The 18,770-nt window shown below is 49.0% G+C and overlaps 1 protein-coding gene and 1 long non-coding RNA gene across 3 annotated transcripts; one reads left to right on the top strand and one right to left on the bottom strand.

Moving 5' to 3' along the window:
* On the bottom strand, positions 1-6,826 carry LOC109278681 (uncharacterized). Of its 2 annotated transcripts, none has more exons than XR_008421314.1 (2): positions 5,085-6,826; positions 1-323 (listed from the first exon to the last, which is right to left on the bottom strand). It is a non-coding gene; the product is annotated as an uncharacterized LOC109278681 (long non-coding RNA). The 2 variants fall into 2 exon arrangements; XR_002085791.2 differs by lacking the exon at positions 5,085-6,826 and adding an exon at positions 1,094-1,198.
* Positions 153-9,911, top strand: POU2AF3 (POU class 2 homeobox associating factor 3). The gene is made up of 5 exons (XM_019469222.2): positions 153-245; positions 2,146-2,240; positions 6,282-6,336; positions 7,614-7,843; positions 9,238-9,911. Exons 1-5 carry the CDS (start codon positions 239-241, stop codon positions 9,607-9,609), a joined length of 759 nt encoding a protein of 252 aa, XP_019324767.1. The 5' UTR covers positions 153-238; the 3' UTR covers positions 9,610-9,911.
* The last annotated feature ends 8,859 nt before the right edge of the window (positions 9,912-18,770 follow it).

Below are 18,770 nucleotides of genomic sequence, written 5' to 3'. Positions count from 1 at the left end.
TGGGTTTCTAGAGGTTTTAAATACTTGGCATGAGGGGGAAAAAACTCAAACCTATACCCGAAGGTATAAAACATTAATTCTGTTTGTCTCCTGCTCCAGGAACCTGGGTGCAGCTGGATGCTTTGTGAAACTTTAAAAATGTGGCATCTCTGCTTCTCTCCTTGCACAGGAGCCCTCCTAGGCACCGAGTTCCTGCAGCTGCAGCACCCAGGCACCGACCCAGCTTCTGCTGACCACGATGTCGGGTAACTCGGCTGCTTCTCCCGGGGTAGGGTCACGCGAGCCAGGGGCGTTTCGATCCGGGTGTATTTCCACAGCTTCTCCTGCACAGAACAGAGAGGCACAAAGTCAGGGCGTGCAAGTATGAGCCCGGGACCCCGAGAGGGCACGGGCCACGCTGTGGCTGCTCCCACTCGGCGCCTGCTCCCGAGGGCTGAGGCCCAGAGGCCCGGCCGGCCGCTGTGGACGTCCGCGTACCCCCGACCCCCGACCCGCCCTTCCACTTTGGCACGGCTGTGACCCTGGGACTTCGCGGCGCGGACTCTGCGTGCCCAGAAGCGGCGGCGGGGGGAGCTAGAGGCTCGCGGTGAGCCCGGGACGCGAGCGAGGGCGCGCGGGCCGGCCGCACGGCGCCGGGCGGAGGCGGCCCCCTCTGCGGCCCCCGAGCTGCACCCGCTGCCCACCGGGCTGCGAGCCGCGCGGGGACGGCGGGTGCGGGAGACCGGGCCGCGCAGAGGGCGCGGCGCCCGGGCCTCGCGGGCCAGGCGCGGGATGCCCTGGGTCTGCGCGGCGAGCGGCGCAGCCCGCTTTTCCGGGGAGACCCCCGGCTCCCGGGACGTGGCGCGGGGGCTCCCGGCTGTCCGGCTGCGGTCTCCGCAGTGACCAGGCGCGGCGCTGGCGGCACCGTCGCCAGGCGCCCGGGCAGCTCGAGCGGCCGCCGCGAGTCCGGGGGCCCGGCCCCTCCCCCGCGCGACTGCCCCGGCGCTCCCTCCCGGGTCCGGGTCAGGGCCGGAGGCGCGGGCGCTCCCGCGGCCACCCCCGACCGCCAAAGCCCGCCGGCTCGGCCCGGCCCCGCGCGGTCCCACCTACTCACTGCGGCTCCGCGGGGCCGGCCTGCGGCGCCCGGGCTCCCTCCCCGCCGGCGCTCCGCCGCCGCGCGGCCTCCCCGCCGGCCGCGCAGTCCGGCCGGGCCCCGCCGGCCCCGAGCGCGACCCCTTCCGCGGGGCTGACTCCCGGCGGGCCGCGCCACCCCCGGGAGCCTCGCTCGGCGAGGCCGGAGGCCCCGTGCGCCGCCGGGAAACGCCTGCACTCGAAAGGGAGGGGGTGGGGAGCGACGGGAGGAAGGGAGAGCCGGAGCGGGGGCCGAAGGAGGGAGGGGGAGAGGATGGCGAGCGGGAAAGGCGGAGAAAGGGGGCGAGGGAGACCAGGCCGGAGAAAAAGACGGGAGGGGGTTAGTGCTCCGGGCCTGGGCCCTTTACTGAGGTCGGTGGAGCAGGTCCCTCAGCAGCCCGAGGACAGCTCTCTCCACCACCCCAGCCCCCCGCCCCCTGGCCGCTGCTCGTCCCGGGGCTGGTTTCCAGACCAACGGCACGAGGGGTCGGGGCCTCCCCAGAAGCCGCGTTTGGCCTGATGGAGAAGATAGGGACTCAGAGCTTCCGCACAGCATCACAGGGGAGTGGGCTGGGTCCCCGGCTCCAGATCAGAGCAGCCGTCCCTGCTCTGGCCATCGGGCCCCTCCCAGGCCCGCAATACCCTCTCCCCGGCGGCAGGCTGGGCCCAGAGCCCGAGGTCCCCCTATTTTAGCCAAGGTGGTGAGCTTCCCTAGACTGCTGTCCGCATTCCTGAGCAGAAACGCCTGTGTGCTACTGGCCTAGGGATAGGGCCCAGCCTGGCGTGGGTGGCCCCACAGATTCCCATAGATTCTGTTTCCACTGGGGACCCGGAAACCTGCCCAGCTCCTCCTCATCCTCTCAGGTCGGAGACTTTTGGGGTCCCTTCCCACCTGTCTTGTAGCATTCTCTTTGCATTCTTGGAACCTAGAAACCTGGCCTCCGGTGTCATAGTCTATAAGAGGACCCCCTGCCCCCGACCCCTGTCTACACCCAAACCTCACATTTGACCACTGACTCAGTCGCCTTTCCCCAGAAAAACCGAAGGTGTATCAAGGTGTCCGGGTGAAGATAACGGTGAAGGAGTTGCTGCAGCAGAGAAGGGCGCACCAGGCAGCCTCCGGGGGAACCGTAAGCATCACCCCTCACCTACTCCCCACCTAGTGCTCGGCCTCACTTAACCCTGTGTCTGGAAAGATGTGGGAGGCCACCCTAAGCTCGGCCACCAACCCCAGACCTGGCCTTCCAAAGCTGCCTTTATAACTTCTGTGCCCAGCTTCTTCCCAGCTCAGCACAGGAAGCCACAACACACAGCTGGGGCATGTCGTGGGGCTCAGGATTCAGGGGAGCCCATCCCTCACTGGCCACAGTTGAATACAAAGGGCTTGTTGACCTGGTGCAGGGACAGTAGCAGCCAGCAGGTAAGTCGGTGGTTATTCGGGTAGGAAGACAGTTGTATGTGCCCTCACACATGGAGAGAAAATCTCTCCCAGAAACTCGTTTCCTTTAGGGAGCCCTTCAAGGAGAGAATCTCTGTGGACATGCCCCCTGCTTCTCATTCGTACGAAACCCAGCTTCTAAGGTCATTTATCTGTAAATCACCAGGCACAGAAAGTTCCTAGCACAAACGGGCCATGTATCTGCAGAAGAGACAGATACATGGGGTAGAGAACCTCCTCCTTAATATGTAGTAAAGCCTTAAGCACTTCCAGGTTATCATGAGGTGATATGAGGCAGGCGTAAGGGTACCCAGCCACTTTATATACTTTCCAAAGCAGATAGTATTGCTAGGAGTGCTCAGGGCAGCAGCAGAACCCAATAAATTAGGTGGGCCATTCATTGCTGAAAGCCCTTGGTCATACAATCGCTTGTGGGTTGCTTTGGGTGTGCGTGTGGGATATGACAGATGGGCCCACATTGTCAGCGTTAGGGTTGGTCCCGTCCCCAGCTTTTTGGCATCCTCCCCACGATGCTTTTTGAGCCTGGTGCTCTTTGTGTGCAATGCACGACTTCCTGAAATGGCCCTTTGTGGGAAGAGGCAAGCGATATGGAAGTGGTGAGCATGGGTTCTAGAACCAGTAGGCTGGCTTCAGAACCTCCATGGTGCAAGCGTATCCTTGAGCAGATCTTTAAGCCGGAGATAATAGAATTTAATGAGGGCTGAATGAGTTATAAAGCATATAATAAAGCACTTTATTTGAAATGAAAGAGTATGTTCATTTAGCAAGTGCTCGATAAATGTTAGCTGTCGTTATTATTATTTGCAAAAAGCAACTAAAATAAAATTATAGCCAAGAATTGAAAGCCGGCCATCCAGTAATGCCCATTCACTCCCTTTGCTCAGAGTTTAGAGTTCAGGTGTGGGCCTGCCGTGATACAACCTGCACAGCAAAATTTACATTTACTGGAGAGGTTAGTACCTCCACGTACAGGATTTTAGCTAACACAATGAAGCTTCCTTCCATTTGCGGCGGGGCGCGGTGGGGGGGGGGGGGCGGGCGGGTTACAGTGGTTAAAAAGAAAGCACTTTTGCGCACTCATTATTTCATTTAGTTCTTGTAACAACCGGGTGGGGTAAATAAATCAGGATCTCCATGCCTCTGTTACAGCTAATGTTCAGAGTCTTACAGTTACTACAGGCAGAGCTAAAAAACAGGACCCATGTCTTCTTACTCTCCATATAAAAAACAAAAAACCTTCCCACCTATTGGCTCCCTAAATTCACCCTTCCACATGTCCAGCTGTGCTGAGCAGGAATCTGGTAGCCTCAGCTCTCGATTCCTTCAGTTCAGAGATGGTTATAAAATTAACAAAAACAGGAACACGGGAACTGGGAAATGCTTCTGGTTGCGAAAGGAGAAGAAACTCATCAGGATGTTCACAACAAAATATAATCTTTCATTAAGGAGTTTGGGGGGCATGGTAGAATTCTGCTTCGATGCACCCAGAGAAACCCCCTTTCGGCACGGTGATTTTATTGTAAGGCTGGCCTCCTACAGGCAGGTTTGGCTTCTGTGCCCGTTAGCTGTTTGCGGGAATGAAAGCAAGGGTAGAACATTTCGCTTGTGTATCTGACCAGTATCTGTTTCCTGGAGCTGTTTGATTTGTCTAAGTTTTTCTGAATCACCGCCACCACCCCTGAGAAATAATAAAGCCGTACTTCTGAACCACTGCCTTGCAGGAACATGCACAGCGAAGCCTGCTCTCCTTCACTTCCTGGAAGAGTATATCGACCCGTGCCCTCACGGGCACGGAGAAGTAGCACACAGATGATTTCATTATGAGAGCCAGATGTAAAAGCCCTCACTGGGAGCCAGCAGGAGGATCTGGGATTCTAGGAAAGCTGTGAGGGTGTACTCAAGGGACAGTGTATGCCTGCTTCCCAGTGTAGACTCTTTAGTTTAGCAGAGATGATCTCCAGTGAAAGGATGCCTCTGGGAAGCTTCGAGCCAAGAACAGAGTCAATTTTATCAAATATACAAAGCAGGAAGAAATTTATCGTAATTTGTTATAAAGTCAGAATAGTAGCCACAGTTTGACATTTTAAGAAAGCAATCGTGAATGGAAGTTATAGATTGAGGCAGATGTCAGGTCACAAACAGGGTGCCAGGAGAAGTGTGTTTATGCCAGATTTCTGAACTGGATTAAAAAAAAAAACAAACTTATTTCGGCCAGGTCAGTTTACAAACAACCCTACACACACACACACACACACACACACACACACACACACACCTTTTACCTTTAGGAGAAAGGGAAACTTGAGTTAGTATTTATCAAAAGAGATATTTTACCCTTTTCAACCATTAACTTTTTTTTTAAACAGCCTCGATGTGTTTTCATAAATTGTAGATTGTGGCTTTTTGTGCTGTTTGAAATTGAAGAGAATGGTGTCTGTCTTTGTATTCCTAGAGCAGAGTAGAAAGGGAACCCATGACCAGAAAGATAACATCGAGTAGGAGATTGTAAACATACCTGAGGGAGATAACGTGGGCAGGCGGACAAACAGACCGTTCCCATTCCCGGGGAGGAAAGGGGTTAAGGAGAGCTCCACAATGAAGCAGATTTTTTAAAACCCACTCCTTCCAAGTCCTTCGGCTCAAGCTGAAGTCAAATATTTGCATAAAGAGCTAGTGAAGGAGTCCAGCTTCCTGGTTCATGACATTACAGCATGGATCATTTTCAAAATTAACACCACCTCCTGTTTCAGCGGTGGCTGAGTGTGCAGTCTCTGGGTGACATGGTGCACGGGAGTAAGTATACCCTGTAATCCGAGACAGAGGTGTGGTGAGCGAGGCTTCCCAGTGCAGAATCACAGAGCAATGCTGGTCCCTTTAAACTTTAAAGCCACCATCTGAAACCTTAAAAAAAAAAGGAAAGAAAGAAAGAAAGAGAAGGAAAAAGAAAAAGAAAAAAAAGAAAGGAAAAGAAAATCCTACATTGCTCAATACAATGATCCGTTCAAAAGGAATAATCTCATAAACTTCAAGCATTTAGATATAGTCGCGAAAAAAGCAATTCTTATAGAAAGGAGTACAGAACATACAAAGAGTTTAAATACTTACTGACCGTGACCTAGAGGGCAGATAGGCTTCAGCTCACTGACTACAGATTTAAGAAAATATTTTCTATTTTACTATTTCATAGCTAGTAAGCACATGGGAATATTTTCAGCTAACCCAGGATGAGCAAAGTTAGGAATTGCGTGCTTTTGGGGGGGGAAAAAAACACAAAACTCCTAAGGCTAAGCAGCCAGAGAGTATATGAAAATTTTGAAGAAGATGATGGATGAAGTCATAGATAGTTGGGGCTAAATAAGGTTAGGTCTTATTCATTTTAAATTAAATAGTTTAATAGAAAAGCTCTTTGCCGAGCAGTCTCAAACTGTTCCATTTCTCTGTAATATGAAAATCATTTACATTCACTTTTACTGAAATTAACCTTTAAAATGTAAGTGGGAGAATCTGATATTAAAAAAAAAAAGCAAACAAAAACTGAGTCTAAACAAAATGTAACATTGGTCATATGTAACGACAGCCACTGTCTTCTAGAAGAAAGAATCTGGCTTACCTTAGAGGAGAAGGCAACAAAGTTCATGTGACAATGTCTTAGCTCTCCCCTCATAGCACTTTGATTTCACTCTGCTCTGTGGTCACGTTCTTGCTTTGGCAGCCGTCCGGAGGCAACAGCGTCCGTCTTTCAGGCCAAGTCCTACCATCTTCTACAGGTCAGTACAGCCAGCATTGCGGTTCCCTCAAAACCTCTCCCAAAAGTCCCTCTCGAAAGCCTTTCAGGTGCTTGATTCAGGGGTTAAGAGAGGCACCACCATTTAATTGGAATCCGACCAATCGCATCGTGCCTCCAGATGCAAGCCCAGCAAGGGAACAAGGGCACGCTTTCGTCCTCATTTCTGAGACGTCTATTCTCTGCTTCCTGCTCTGTCCCAAGAGTCTATCTCCACCTTTATTCCACCTCCTTCAATCTCCAAGGAACTAAACTCAGATCAGCATTGTTTTCAGGAACCTGTTATCCTTTTCAGTGTACTTACTGCTGAATGCAGGACCCCCTCAGGTTCCAGAATATGCTTTCTCAGCCCAATACGAACAACTGCACTACCTATGCCATCCAACAGCTAGCACCCTACTGAAGGGGCCACTGTAGCTTAGCCTGAAGGAACCGTGAGACTTCCAAAAATCCAGGGTTCTGTTGTCCTCTGGTGAACACAGTCTAAACCTATCTTCCTTGAGCATTGAAAGATTGCAATCAGAAATCGAGCCTATTAATAAAAAACACGCAAGAGGAGCCCTGTTCTCAGAATTATTCTTGTTTGGTAGCTGACAACTTATTTTAATTCTGTTATCGCGTTAACATGGCTACTAAGAAAACATTTTTGCTTTTTGAACTCGTAACAAATACCACTAATTCACTTTATGTTCTTGGTATCTATTTGTATTATTTGCGTGGCTATTTGTATCACTCCTCAAGATTTAAGTTACTGAGTAAGTGTGAAAGTTTAGAAAGGCAGCAACACAAAATCAAGAGAATTGTTTCCCATGGCATCAGAAGTTTTCTTAAAGCCTCATGCAATTCTGTATGTTACTTCTGAGAGGTGAAGTTGAACTGCAAATGGGATGTTGATGCCTTATAGTCCAAGAAAGCAGAGCCTTGAGCCATTATTTGACTATGACAGTTGGACTCAGGTTGGATTGTCATTGTTTTATTTTGTGCCCTGGCCACATTTACAGCCTCTTTCCACATAATTAACCAGATTTATTCCATTGAGATTTGAATTCACTAAGGCAACTAAAAAAAAAAATCCAAATTGCCTGCCTATTTACTTTTCTAGAACTTCTTAAGCCCCCCTGCCCCTCCCCCCACACATGATAAATATTCAGAATATAGGAGAGAATTCTATTCAAAGTTGTAAGGGCAATTTTTAAACAACAACAACAACAACAACAACAACAATAACAACAACAAAAAGCTTATTCCTTTCTCTTCTAGGGCTGTGTTTTGAGCCTGAACCGGTTTCTTCCACACCCAGTTATTTTCAACCCCGAGAATTTTCCAGTTGTGTTTCTTGTGAGGAAAACACAAGCTGCCTCAACCAGATCTTTGATTCCTACCTGCAGACAGAGACACACCTGGACCCTTCGCTCACTTCCGCACAAAGTGCTCCACACTATTTCCCTGACAGCTTCCAAGCCGCCCCTTTCTGCATTAGCCAGAGCCTGGTAATTTATCTCGGTTCTTTACAAAACCTGACTGTTGCTTACTCTGGGGTGGTAATGCTTTGTAAGAGAGTTTGCATCATCTCGTGAGAAATCACACTATCAACAAGGAAATCATCCAGGAAACAAGCAGAGAACCAGTTAAAATTCAGTGGGGGTCAAAATAACCACACATCGCAGGGGGCAAAGCTTTGGATACACGCGGAATCGTGATTTCCCAAGTTGGCCATGCCCAAGTAAGTGGTGGGTGGCAGTAAAAAGAGGTTTCCTGACAGTGTTCGTTTAATGTTTAAAAACTGTAGTTAAGACATCTATTAACTGGAAATCATTGATTTAAACAGCAGTCCTTGGATTTTTGATTTTGAGTTCTTGAAAATGGAATTAAGGCTGCATCTACACAGTATGAAACTGGCATTCATTCCAGTAACGGGTTTTTGTTTCATTTTTGACACTGAATTGGCTCTCCTAAGTGCCTGTTTTGGTCTGGTGTAGGCACAAGAACTCATTTAGGTCTGAGATGGCTAGTGAAAAAGAAGCCTTAATCCTTCTAAGAATTTGGACAGTCTATTCTTCATGAACCTCAAATGTTGGAAAATATGGTACCATTTACAATGGAGTAAGGTTGCCATTAATAGATACCAATTGTTTGAGATGTCTTTTAGATACTCATACAGTTTTTTAAAACCATAAAAAGTAAGGTTGTTTTTTTTTTTTTAATGCAAATACTTTTTTTCTTTTGGTTTGTCAAAATGTAGCAGACTAAATTTTCAGGGTCTAGGAAATTAACTCCACGGAATATGCACACAGGGCCCCAGTCATCCAGTTCACTTCTGGCTTCCAAAGAAGGCTTTCTCAGTAATAACCATAGCCCTGCTTATGAGAAAGCAGAAGGTATCTTTCTCCTCTGGGGACAAGACTGTAGTGACTGTGAGTCACGTCTTGGAGTCTCCCAGACACTGGCTTGTTGAAGATCTCACTTCTGCCTGTGCACTCTCACTCGTCTGTCCACAGTCAAGGGTGTGGAGGAACATCCCAGGTGCCACCTGCGGCTTATATCGGGGCACACGGCAAGATTTGACGTGCAGGTGACTTGACGCACAATGGGATTTTGTGGTTTAAGAACAAAGCATCCTCTAAAGTATGGTTCACAACAAAGGAGGCCAGTGAAGCAAGGCAATTTATTGTTGGGGAAGAAATAGGCAAATACAGAATAGGGTGTCGTGAACTCATGCAGTCTGCAAATTAAATTACTTCTGCACACTTGGGTTAGGTTGGGTGTTGTGTTGTGTTGTATTTCTTTCCCCCAGCGTTCTTACTCTGAGTTACTAAATCCACTCCATGCAGCTCTTTTAATCCCGTCTAAAGTATCAAGCTCTTTGTTCCTTGGTTTTCTCTAGACGCCGGGATCGCCTTCTGATTCCTCCACTCTCTCCGGTTCCTTAGACTACAGTTACTCGCCGGCTCAGCTACCGTCATATGCCCCAGAGAATTACAATTCGCCCCCTTCTCTGGACACCAGGAACTGTGGCTTCCCCTCCGAAGACTACTCCTATGCCCACCTGCCCCCGGACGCCCAGTACGACTGCTTCTCCTCGGCCGGCACCTCCGTCTGCTACTGTGCGTCGTGTGAGGCAGAACACTTGGACACCATCAGGGCATCGGAGTACTTGTCCTACCCCAGCTCGGACTACGTGAACTTTGCTCCCTCTGCAGCGGCCACCAGTGATTTCTATAAGAGGGGGACAGACTGTGACATCTGCTATAGTTAATGGCAGTTACGGTAATTCGGAACACGGTACACATATCTGTTTTTTGGCCGCCCCAAATGACAACTCGAAATATCCAACCCATTGACAAAACGTCACAAGCCCAGCTTGCACGTCACCATTTTCGATTTTCCGAGGCTCACGAGGCATTAATAGGAAGTCCTCAGACCTGATCACTGTGTCACTCCTATTCTATGTGCTTACGGTTAACATTTCTGTAGGGAATGTTCAGCTGTGTTACTTTTCTATGTAATGAACAAATTCTAATTTTTTTTTACTAATAAATTTTGTATTATTAAAAATTGGCTCGCATATTTTTAATTCTCCAGTAGCAGTTTCCAGTTGGTTTGAATAATAACAATTAATTCTGGTAAATCACCAATTAGTCTTCAATAGTTTGAACTCACTTATTCATGAATTTAAAATTATTTTATTTTATTTTATTTTGAGAGAGACAAAGTGCCAGCAGGGGAGAGGCAGAGAGAGGGGAAGACAGAGAATCCCAAGCAGGCTCCTTGGTGCCAGCACAGAGCCCCTCGCAGGGCTCAAACTTACAAAACCACAAGATCATGACCTGAGCCAAAACCAAGAGCTGGACGCCTAACCAACTGAGCCACCCAGGTGCCCCTAAAATTATTTTAATGTGGCCAGATGCCTTGGCTCCCATGGGGGTGGAGGGTAGACACAGCTGTGGTGGTTGAAAAGGAGGGGCAGCCTCACCTCCAAATGAGGGTGTACGTCTTAAGGCAACATCAGAGAAAGACATTTATGAATCATTAGCTTCTCCTATCCAACATTCGTCAATGAAATGTTAATATGCCCAAAAGGCACATCTTACCTACAGCAATATTAACCTGTAGATAATTCTTCATTCCCAAAATGTTGTTTTGTAAACTTTAAGGGCAAATACTTGATTTTTTTTTCTCCTGAGAGCCGCCATGCTGTTGATGTACCACAAAGCTTGGAAGTGGTCGTTATCTTGTATTTCCAAGTGTCTTCATTAAGTCCTTAAATACGCATTGTGCCATTTGTTTCTACACATTGGTTGATAGGATTGACCGTGTTGTTTACAACTGAATTTCAGAGTCGACTTCCTCTGATTAATCTACTTGAACAAGCCCAACCATCCTTCAAGGTGAAGGGCAGTTACTTAAGCTACCTACGCTACACTCTACTGTTCAATCCTGTTCACTGAGGGCATTAAATCACAGGACTTAATCCCTGCAGTGAAGCCTGGAGGGGCGTTTTCCACGTCCCAAGTTTCTGCACAATGGCACCGACATTCATACCATTGGCAGTGGCCACGGCTACCATTTTGCAAACCCTTCCTGTGTGCCAGAATTGCCTGAGGGTTTCCTCACACATCCTCTCACTTAATCTTCACAGCAATACTGATAGCAGAATGAACAGTCTGAGAGTCAGAGAAGTCACGTCACCTACCCAATGTCACCCAGCCAGTGAGCACCCAGGCTTGGGTCTGAAGAACACCAAAGCTGTGCTTTTTACGCACTCTCCAGTGGTGAAGAGTTTGAGCCGTCGTTTGTGAAAGGCTGCTCGGGAACCTGTGAAATCGTCCCCCGTTAACCTCGACTTCCTCATACAAGCACAGGTGTGCCTCCACACAGCTAGTCAGAGCTCTCCAGAAGGGCTGACTGTCCACAGACATAAAGATGCCAAGCCCAAGAGCTGCCGGAGGCCCCTCCTCTGGGGACTGAGGAGAAGAAGCTGACAAACCCCCACCTCAGGGGGCCTTTTCCTATCGGGAGGCAGATAGGCTTTCAAAATGACGTGCCTAGTTGTCGCCTCCCTGGGCACTCCGCTGAGGCTTGGGCAAACACGGCAAGTTGCAACCTGCCTCGTGGGAGCGTTGTGCCAGGGAAATAGAACAATTGCTGCCTTTCTGAGATGCCAATAAAACTAAATTTTTAATAGTTTCACACTGAACTGACACTGGCCCGTTGTTAACAAACATCTGCTCTGACGCTGTAAAGCCCCTGCCTACGATCCACCCCACTTCACCCCTGCCGTCCCCAAGGGACAAAGAGCAGAGAACCTGAAGATGGCCAGTGGCTGGCACCAAAATATCCTCTTCCTGATGTCATTCTCTTCTTTTTTTTCATTCTCTGCTTCTAGCCTGTGCCTTCTGTGTCTGTTGCTTTGCTAACAGCATTCGCCTCCCCTCTTGCTTCTTATTCTTTCTTCATATGTCCCTTCATGTTTGCCTACGTCTAGTCTAGAAAGAGATTAAAAATGAAGAATGTGAAACATGGGCTAACAGAGCTGCTATGCATCACAATGAATGACCCCACCTTAAACTGGCCTTTAAGATCTTTCCAGAAATTTGGGCCAACAGGTCACCTGGCACACGAAGAAGCAGATGAACACTGCCCACCTGGTCTCTTAAGCAGGACAGCTCACACAGAACATCTCAGGAGCCCTAGAGTGGCAGGTAAAACATCTGCCCGCAGCACGGGGACAAGCTGGAGTGCCTCTCCTCTGCATATGCCTGGGAAGCCGCATAAAATCCAGAAGCCTGTGTCTCAGCGTGAGAAAGCACGATTCAGTACGTCTGTGGTAGGACCCAGGGATCTTCATTTTTTAAGTGGACCCAAGTGGAATCTGATATAGACGGTCCTCTGTCTACACTTGAAAACAGTCACATATTCAATGGCCAAATTGTTCCCCTCTGGGACCTAGCAGCACAATGATAGTTTATATGTATTAAGCCCTTCCTATGATCCAGTGCTGTGGGCATTCATCTCATGTAATCTTCAAACAGCAACACAAGACAGATCCTATCACTGTCCTTGTTTTTATCAGCAATGGAAGTGCAGCTTGGAGAGGTGAGTTAGCCTGTCCAAGGTCACACAACCCGTCATCAGGAGGAGTTCTCCAACCCAGGAGGTCTGAACGTCCAATGCCCTTTGCATACTTTCCATGCATTATACCTGGAGGAATCATCTGTTTGGAACTGGATCTCTTGTATGTACATCTGTACCCCTCTTCTCACACCACAGAGGCATTTAATAAGATTATAAATGGGAGAGTCACTGAGTGAATAATTTTGTTATTCAGAACCATTCAATTAATCCAACAAAATATTAATTAAGCACTTACTGTGTGCATGGTTGACTATGTGCCCTCAAAATGTGGTCGACAGGTAAGAGGATATGTGACTTCAAAAACATAAAACGGGGAGAAGTTCAGGGAGAGTAGGCATAGACTAATTTTCAAATTCTTGGGAAACTTAAATTTGGGGTCAACCCTTGGAGCCTGAGACAAAGTTGAAGGTAGTGACCATTTGGTAATTATTGCCTCAAGCGATGGCCCAGCGTGGTGACATCCTGGCCGCTGGCCTGAGCTACAAGTGGGTGTCGGGGAGCAACATATAGAGAAGAGAGGATGGTGAGGAGGGGGTGAAGGGGGTGCTACCTTTTGATAGGAAATGGTTTTATTTTTTACAAAAAAAACTTTTTAACGTTTATTTATTTTTGAGACAGAGCATGAACGGGGGAGAGGCGGTGGTCAGAGAGAGGGAGACACAGAATCTGAAGCAGGCTCCAGGCTCTGAGCTGTCAGCACAGAGCCCGACGCGGGGCTCGAACTCACGGACCACGAGATCATGACCTGAGCCGAAGTCGGCCGCTTAACCGACGGAGCCACCCAGGCGCCCCGGAAATGGTTTTAAAAATCATATATTCAGTCCGGAATCAAAGCCAGTCAAAGTTGTGAACAATATGGATTAAAATAAATATGGACTCGCCACCATTTCCAAATCCTCAAACCCTAAATAACCCCAGCACAACGTCCGGAAGGGCTTCTCAAAAAAGTAATTGACTCTTGTCGTGCCTCCCCTGCCCTTACAGATGAAGGTACGGAGATGCCCTGCCTGAAGGAGATTTGGTCTTTGGGGTACCTCAAGGTCTGGGAGCTGGGATTTTAGCTCTGGTCTTCAGAGCCACATGGATTTGTGCCTTAAAAGGTAGCATAAGTGGCCCCATGTCTTAGGTTCCAATAGGCCTCTGGGCATGACTTTGGAGTTGGAAGGATGAAAAAATCTGAGAGGACACAGTTCTGCGTTATAATTAAGCATCAAATGCATTGAGGGCAGGAATCAGCATCCACTTAGAAAATAGTTTTTCTTGCTTAAATTAAATGGATAGAGAACATGCTGCTGGTCCTTGGCAAATGTAGAAGAGTGTGTGTGTGTGTGTGTGTGAGAGAGAGAGAGAGAGAGAGAGAGAGAGCACCATTCGTTGCCATCTGGATAATCAGGAGGAAAGAGGAGACATCTACCCTTAGCCTGTCAAGAATGGATCTGGAGCACCCAGTTCCCTCCCAGCTTCGAGGCCACCACGTCCCTCCCCTCCTGTGCAATTCTTGGTTGGATCACCCAGATTTCAAGAGGAGCCCTGCTACGGTTACTCAAGTCCTAGGATTGTCCTGATGAGGGGAAGTGGTGAATCCTAGGGAGAGACAAATTTGTGGCTAGGTGACAGTCACCCTAAAGGGGAGCTAAGGTAAGAATTCCATTGTGGTTGTGCAAAGAAGGAGGCATTTTCTGAGAGGAGGACCCATCAGAGGACAGAGGATCCAGATTAAGAATTGGGGAGCATCTGGGGCAGCTGGGTGGCTCAGTCGGTTAAGCGTCTGACTTTGGCTCAGGTCATGATCTCACAGTTCGTGAGTTCAAGACTCTGTGCTGACAGCTGGGAGTCTGACCCTGCTTCGGATCCTGTGTGTGTGTCTCTCTCTCTCTGTCTCTCCCTGCTCACACTCTGTCTCTCTGTCTCTCTCTCAAAACTAAATAAACATTAAAAAAAATTTTTTAAAGAATTGGGGGGCATCCTCAAGTGGGCTTCCTGTGAGAGGTCCAGTTTGGGGGACCTTTCCTTTCAGACTGTGGGAGCACAGTCCCATTCAGCATTGCTTGAATATGCACCCCGCCACATTACAATTCCTATAGGAACCCCAGCTGTTCAGGACATCTGGTTCCCCGTAGAGCTTTGAGTAGAAGTACAGAGGATAAAGTGAAGGCACTTTAAAGGGAAGCATTCTCGCTCTCTGCCGAGACCTGAGCAGTGCTGGTGGCACCAGATGCAGGAACTTGTGGTCCAGGGCAAACTGGAAGCTGTCTGCAGCCCGTGCGGTGGCCCCACCGGCGGCGGGAATCCCGGGAAGGGATCAGTTGAGAAGTGGCAGCTCCAAGATATGGCCAGAGGATAACAATGCCTGCAAGTGAAGCAGGCAAGAGCTTGGGTCCATCAAATAAGGGGTAACTTTAGGACAAATTAAAAAAAAAGTTTTCACATAGCAGGTAATGCATTTAAAAAAAATTACCCCTACAAGTTGAACATTTAAATAGTTTCAAGAGGGGTCGAGATTAATTTGGCTGATAATATTTTAGGGCTGGAAAGGGACACGGAGATCACCTAGTTCAGTAGTTCTCAACCCTTGGCTGCACGTTACCATCACCTGACGAGGTTGTAAAAAACGCTGACGTCCAAACCCCACACCAATGAATCACAATCCCTTTGGGCATTAGGATTTTTTTAACTCCTTATTTTGAAATTATAGTTACAAAACAATGCACACCCTCTATCCGGAGCTAACTAGACCATGGATCTTGCTCAATCTTCACTATTTTCTACAGGCATGTATTCATGTATCGAGGGTGTATGGAGGTTTCTAATGAATAAGCCTTAGTATTTTTTTAAACTCCCTCAGAAGATCCTAATACACAGCCAGGGTTGAACAGTGGTTTTGTCCGATCAACCCTCTTTCCACAGGTGAGGAAACTGAGTCCAGAGTAGCAAAGTACCCTGCCCAAGGACACTGCCATCTTTCAGTAGGGAAGGCAGTAGACTTTCTTAGTCCAACAATCTTTATTGCACATAAGTTTGTTAAGAGTCAACAATGTGCTACTGAAAAAGAGCTGGTTGAGGGTCAGAGCAGGAGGTAAAAGGGTGTGCCTAATTTTTGAGGACTCTTTACGGGACAAACACAAAACCCCACTCTTGGTAGCTCTTCCAACCTCATGAGGTTGTTGAATGACATTGTTTTAAAATTCGTTAAAAGCATAGGTCTCGGCCAATAGTGAACATCCTCCCCCCACCTCCCGTGTTCATCATTATTATCAGCGAATTCTGACCTGGAGAGATCACAGGTCTGGCATCACATGGAAATTCTCATGTTCTATGACGTTTTCTGTGTGTGGCTCCTTCTGTTTTCTTCTTGCTGCAAAGGGACTGGTCAATGGTTGGGAACACAGTGTCAGGCTTAAAAAAAGCTCCTGCCATGCTCTCCCTGGGGGACATTCTTCTTACATCCACTTGAGGCATTGAGCCAGGCGGGTGGGAGAGCTCACTTTCTGGTGTCTTCATTTTACGCGCTCTTTGGCCTTGATGAAAGCCACAGAAATGCTTCTCCCTTCTCCAGCAGCCTGCTCCTACACGGTGAGCCTCAAACTGCTCTGGTGACAGGCAAGCACATGCAATGGGGGGCATAGAAGACAGCCCCATATGGGGGACATGGCTCCAGCCGAAGCCCTTCTCAGCCTGAGCACCTCCCTGGTCTCAGCAAATCTTTCTGCACACCGCCCTTTACCTGAAACAGACAAACACAGCCAGGACTCCAGCTACACTTTCACTGGAGTCTGGGCCCAGGACAGCCGAGGCGGGGAACTGAGTCTCCGGAGATGAGTGTGGCAGAATTGACCCCTGGAGCTCCTGAGCCAGCTCTCCTTCTCTGAGCGCCCCGGTCCCAGCAGCAGCCCCTTTGAGTTGGGTTTGAGGAGCCGGACCATCCACAAGTACCCGGGCTACTGCTCCGTGAGCAGAGGTACACCTGCACCGCAAGTACCCGCTGCGGCCTCTTTCAGGCTCCCTTCCCAGGGTTCTATGCGCTGCCCGGCAACCAGGCTTTGTGAATTAGGAGATGAAAAGGCCAAGCGTTCCTCTCTGCACCCAGCGCTCTGCGGGGACGAGAGAAAGGAGCAGAGCTACGATGGGCTTGGCTGCCCTTTTCCAAGGCTAGTTTTCTCTCCTGCGGAGGACATGAGGGCGCCTTCCAACCTGGTCAGCCATGCGGAGCCTGGGCCTCGGTGTTCCCTCCACCCAACCGCAGGGACAGGTGCGTGCATTTCTGTAGGTCCCCTTCCGGCCGCCCGGGGGCGGGGAGTAGGAGTCCAGCTTCCCAGACACTGACCTCATGGTCTCCTCAGAGAGCAGGACAGACCAGACTTTAGAGCCCTCGGGGCAGACGGACCTGGGTTTGATTCCTGGATCCCCCACTTACTCATTTGCTCTGTAACGTTGGACAAGGACTCTAACGTCTCCGGGTACCATGTAGTGCCCAAAGCACACCAATCATTGGGGTAAAACCCACTCATTCAGAAAACCTCTTCAACATTGGTTTTCGTCCTGGGGATGACTTGTGGGATGCTATTTTTCTGGATGACGAGGAGGTCATCCCAGGAAGTCAGGTCCCATGGTATGCCCAGAACCTCCAAGACCTTTCCAAATGTTCTGAGACACTGAGACAAGGGCCATCCTGCCTTGGAGGGAATGGGGATTCTGAGAGCATCATCAAGGGCACAGATGTCATCCTTCAAGCCTTCGGGAAAGACTCCTGTGCCTATCTGGGTTTTATGTGTTCTCTGCACTTCAGGAGAAAATCGTGTTTCTGCTGACATCAGCTAGATGGGGCTTCCCAGTTGCTTTGTGTCAGCAAGACCACCTACCCACTGTCTCATCTGGCCCCCATAACCAACCAGTGGGCTACGTGTTGTTATCCCGTTTTATAGATGAGACCACTGAAATCCGGAGTTTGAGCCAAAGGCCCACACCAATTAGTTAGAAGACCACAATTCAAACATAATCTGTCTAATCCTAAAGGCTTTCTAAACATCGACACTGTGGTTTTCCTTTCCGAGGTAGTATAATAGAGGGGCTACAACCAGGGTCATCTCTGACTTGAATCCCGAGGCGTGGAAGCCTTCACTAAATGACTTAGTCTTTCCTAAGCCTCAGTGTTCTCCTTTGTAAAATGGGCATGTAAATAACACTTGCTTGCCTCCCACAGTTGTTGGGGGACTCCATGAGGATGTCCGTGAAACAGCTAGCTTGGTGCCTGCCTCATAGCAAGGGCACCACTGCCATTAGCTGCTTAACCTTAAGGCTTCCTGAGCCCCCACCCCCACGCATCTCTGCATCATGGGCACAGTCCTCGCGAAACGCCAAGATTTCGCCCTTCAAGTGTGGATAATGATACATGTTTGTGTGGATAATATCCTGTGGATAGAGCTCAGCAAATTCATTTTTTACTTTGTGTTATTTTTTCAGACAGTCTGAGTCAGAAACTTAAGGCTCAGACTTTTTTAGTTTTTCATTGGCCACTAAGAATTGCTTCCATCAGGGGAATAAAGAAACACAGAAAAGGGGAGCTCTAACCTTGCTTGTTCGGTTCCAGAAAAGGGACTTTGCAGTAGAAACAAGGGTCTGTGGATGGAACATTGGACTGTAGAAGACAGGACAAGCCATCCAGGGCAGAGACAGGCTATCATCACCTACTGAAGCTGCCCGAGAGGCAGAGCCACAGCCAAAGAAGGAGCCCCAGGAAGGCTTGGAGGGGAGAGCAGTGCCTCTGTTGTGGTCTCTGCAGCACAGGCACTGGCCAGGAAGGACACAGCCTCACTGAGAACCAGGCTGACAAATACTTCTAGAAAGTCTCTGCATCTGCCAGGTGGGGTGCAAGTTCAGGACGTGGTCTCCAGCTTTGGGAGCCCACAGTTCTGTTAAGGAGGTGAGATTGTCAGGAGGAGGGACCAAAATCAATGTCTAGGAAGAAAGGAAGGGGGAAAGTTGGGGACCGGAAGATAGAAAAAAGGAGGACCAAGGAGGCAGAGGAAGTTGAAAGAAGGAGGAGAGAGAAAGGGAAAAAGGGTGGGGGAAAGGAGGGAAAGAAGAAAAGTAAGGAGTCTATTCCAAGAATGTGTCACAGATGCTGATCAAACAGAAGGAACAAGTGCGAGTCTGCTGAAGCACCCCCTGTGGGATGCACCCCGACTCCTCCAGGAACCACAGCAGCCCCCCTCCTCCGCAGGGACCCCTGAACCCGCGGGTGGGGGAGGGGAACTGCTCACACTCAAAGAATTTGATGGATTT

This window comes from Panthera pardus, unplaced genomic scaffold (assembly GCF_024362965.1).
Source record: "Panthera pardus isolate Hobbes unplaced genomic scaffold, ASM2436296v1 HiC_scaffold_12, whole genome shotgun sequence".
NCBI lineage: Eukaryota > Metazoa > Chordata > Mammalia > Carnivora > Felidae > Panthera > Panthera pardus.
This window is presented reverse-complemented; position numbering and strand designations above follow the sequence as displayed.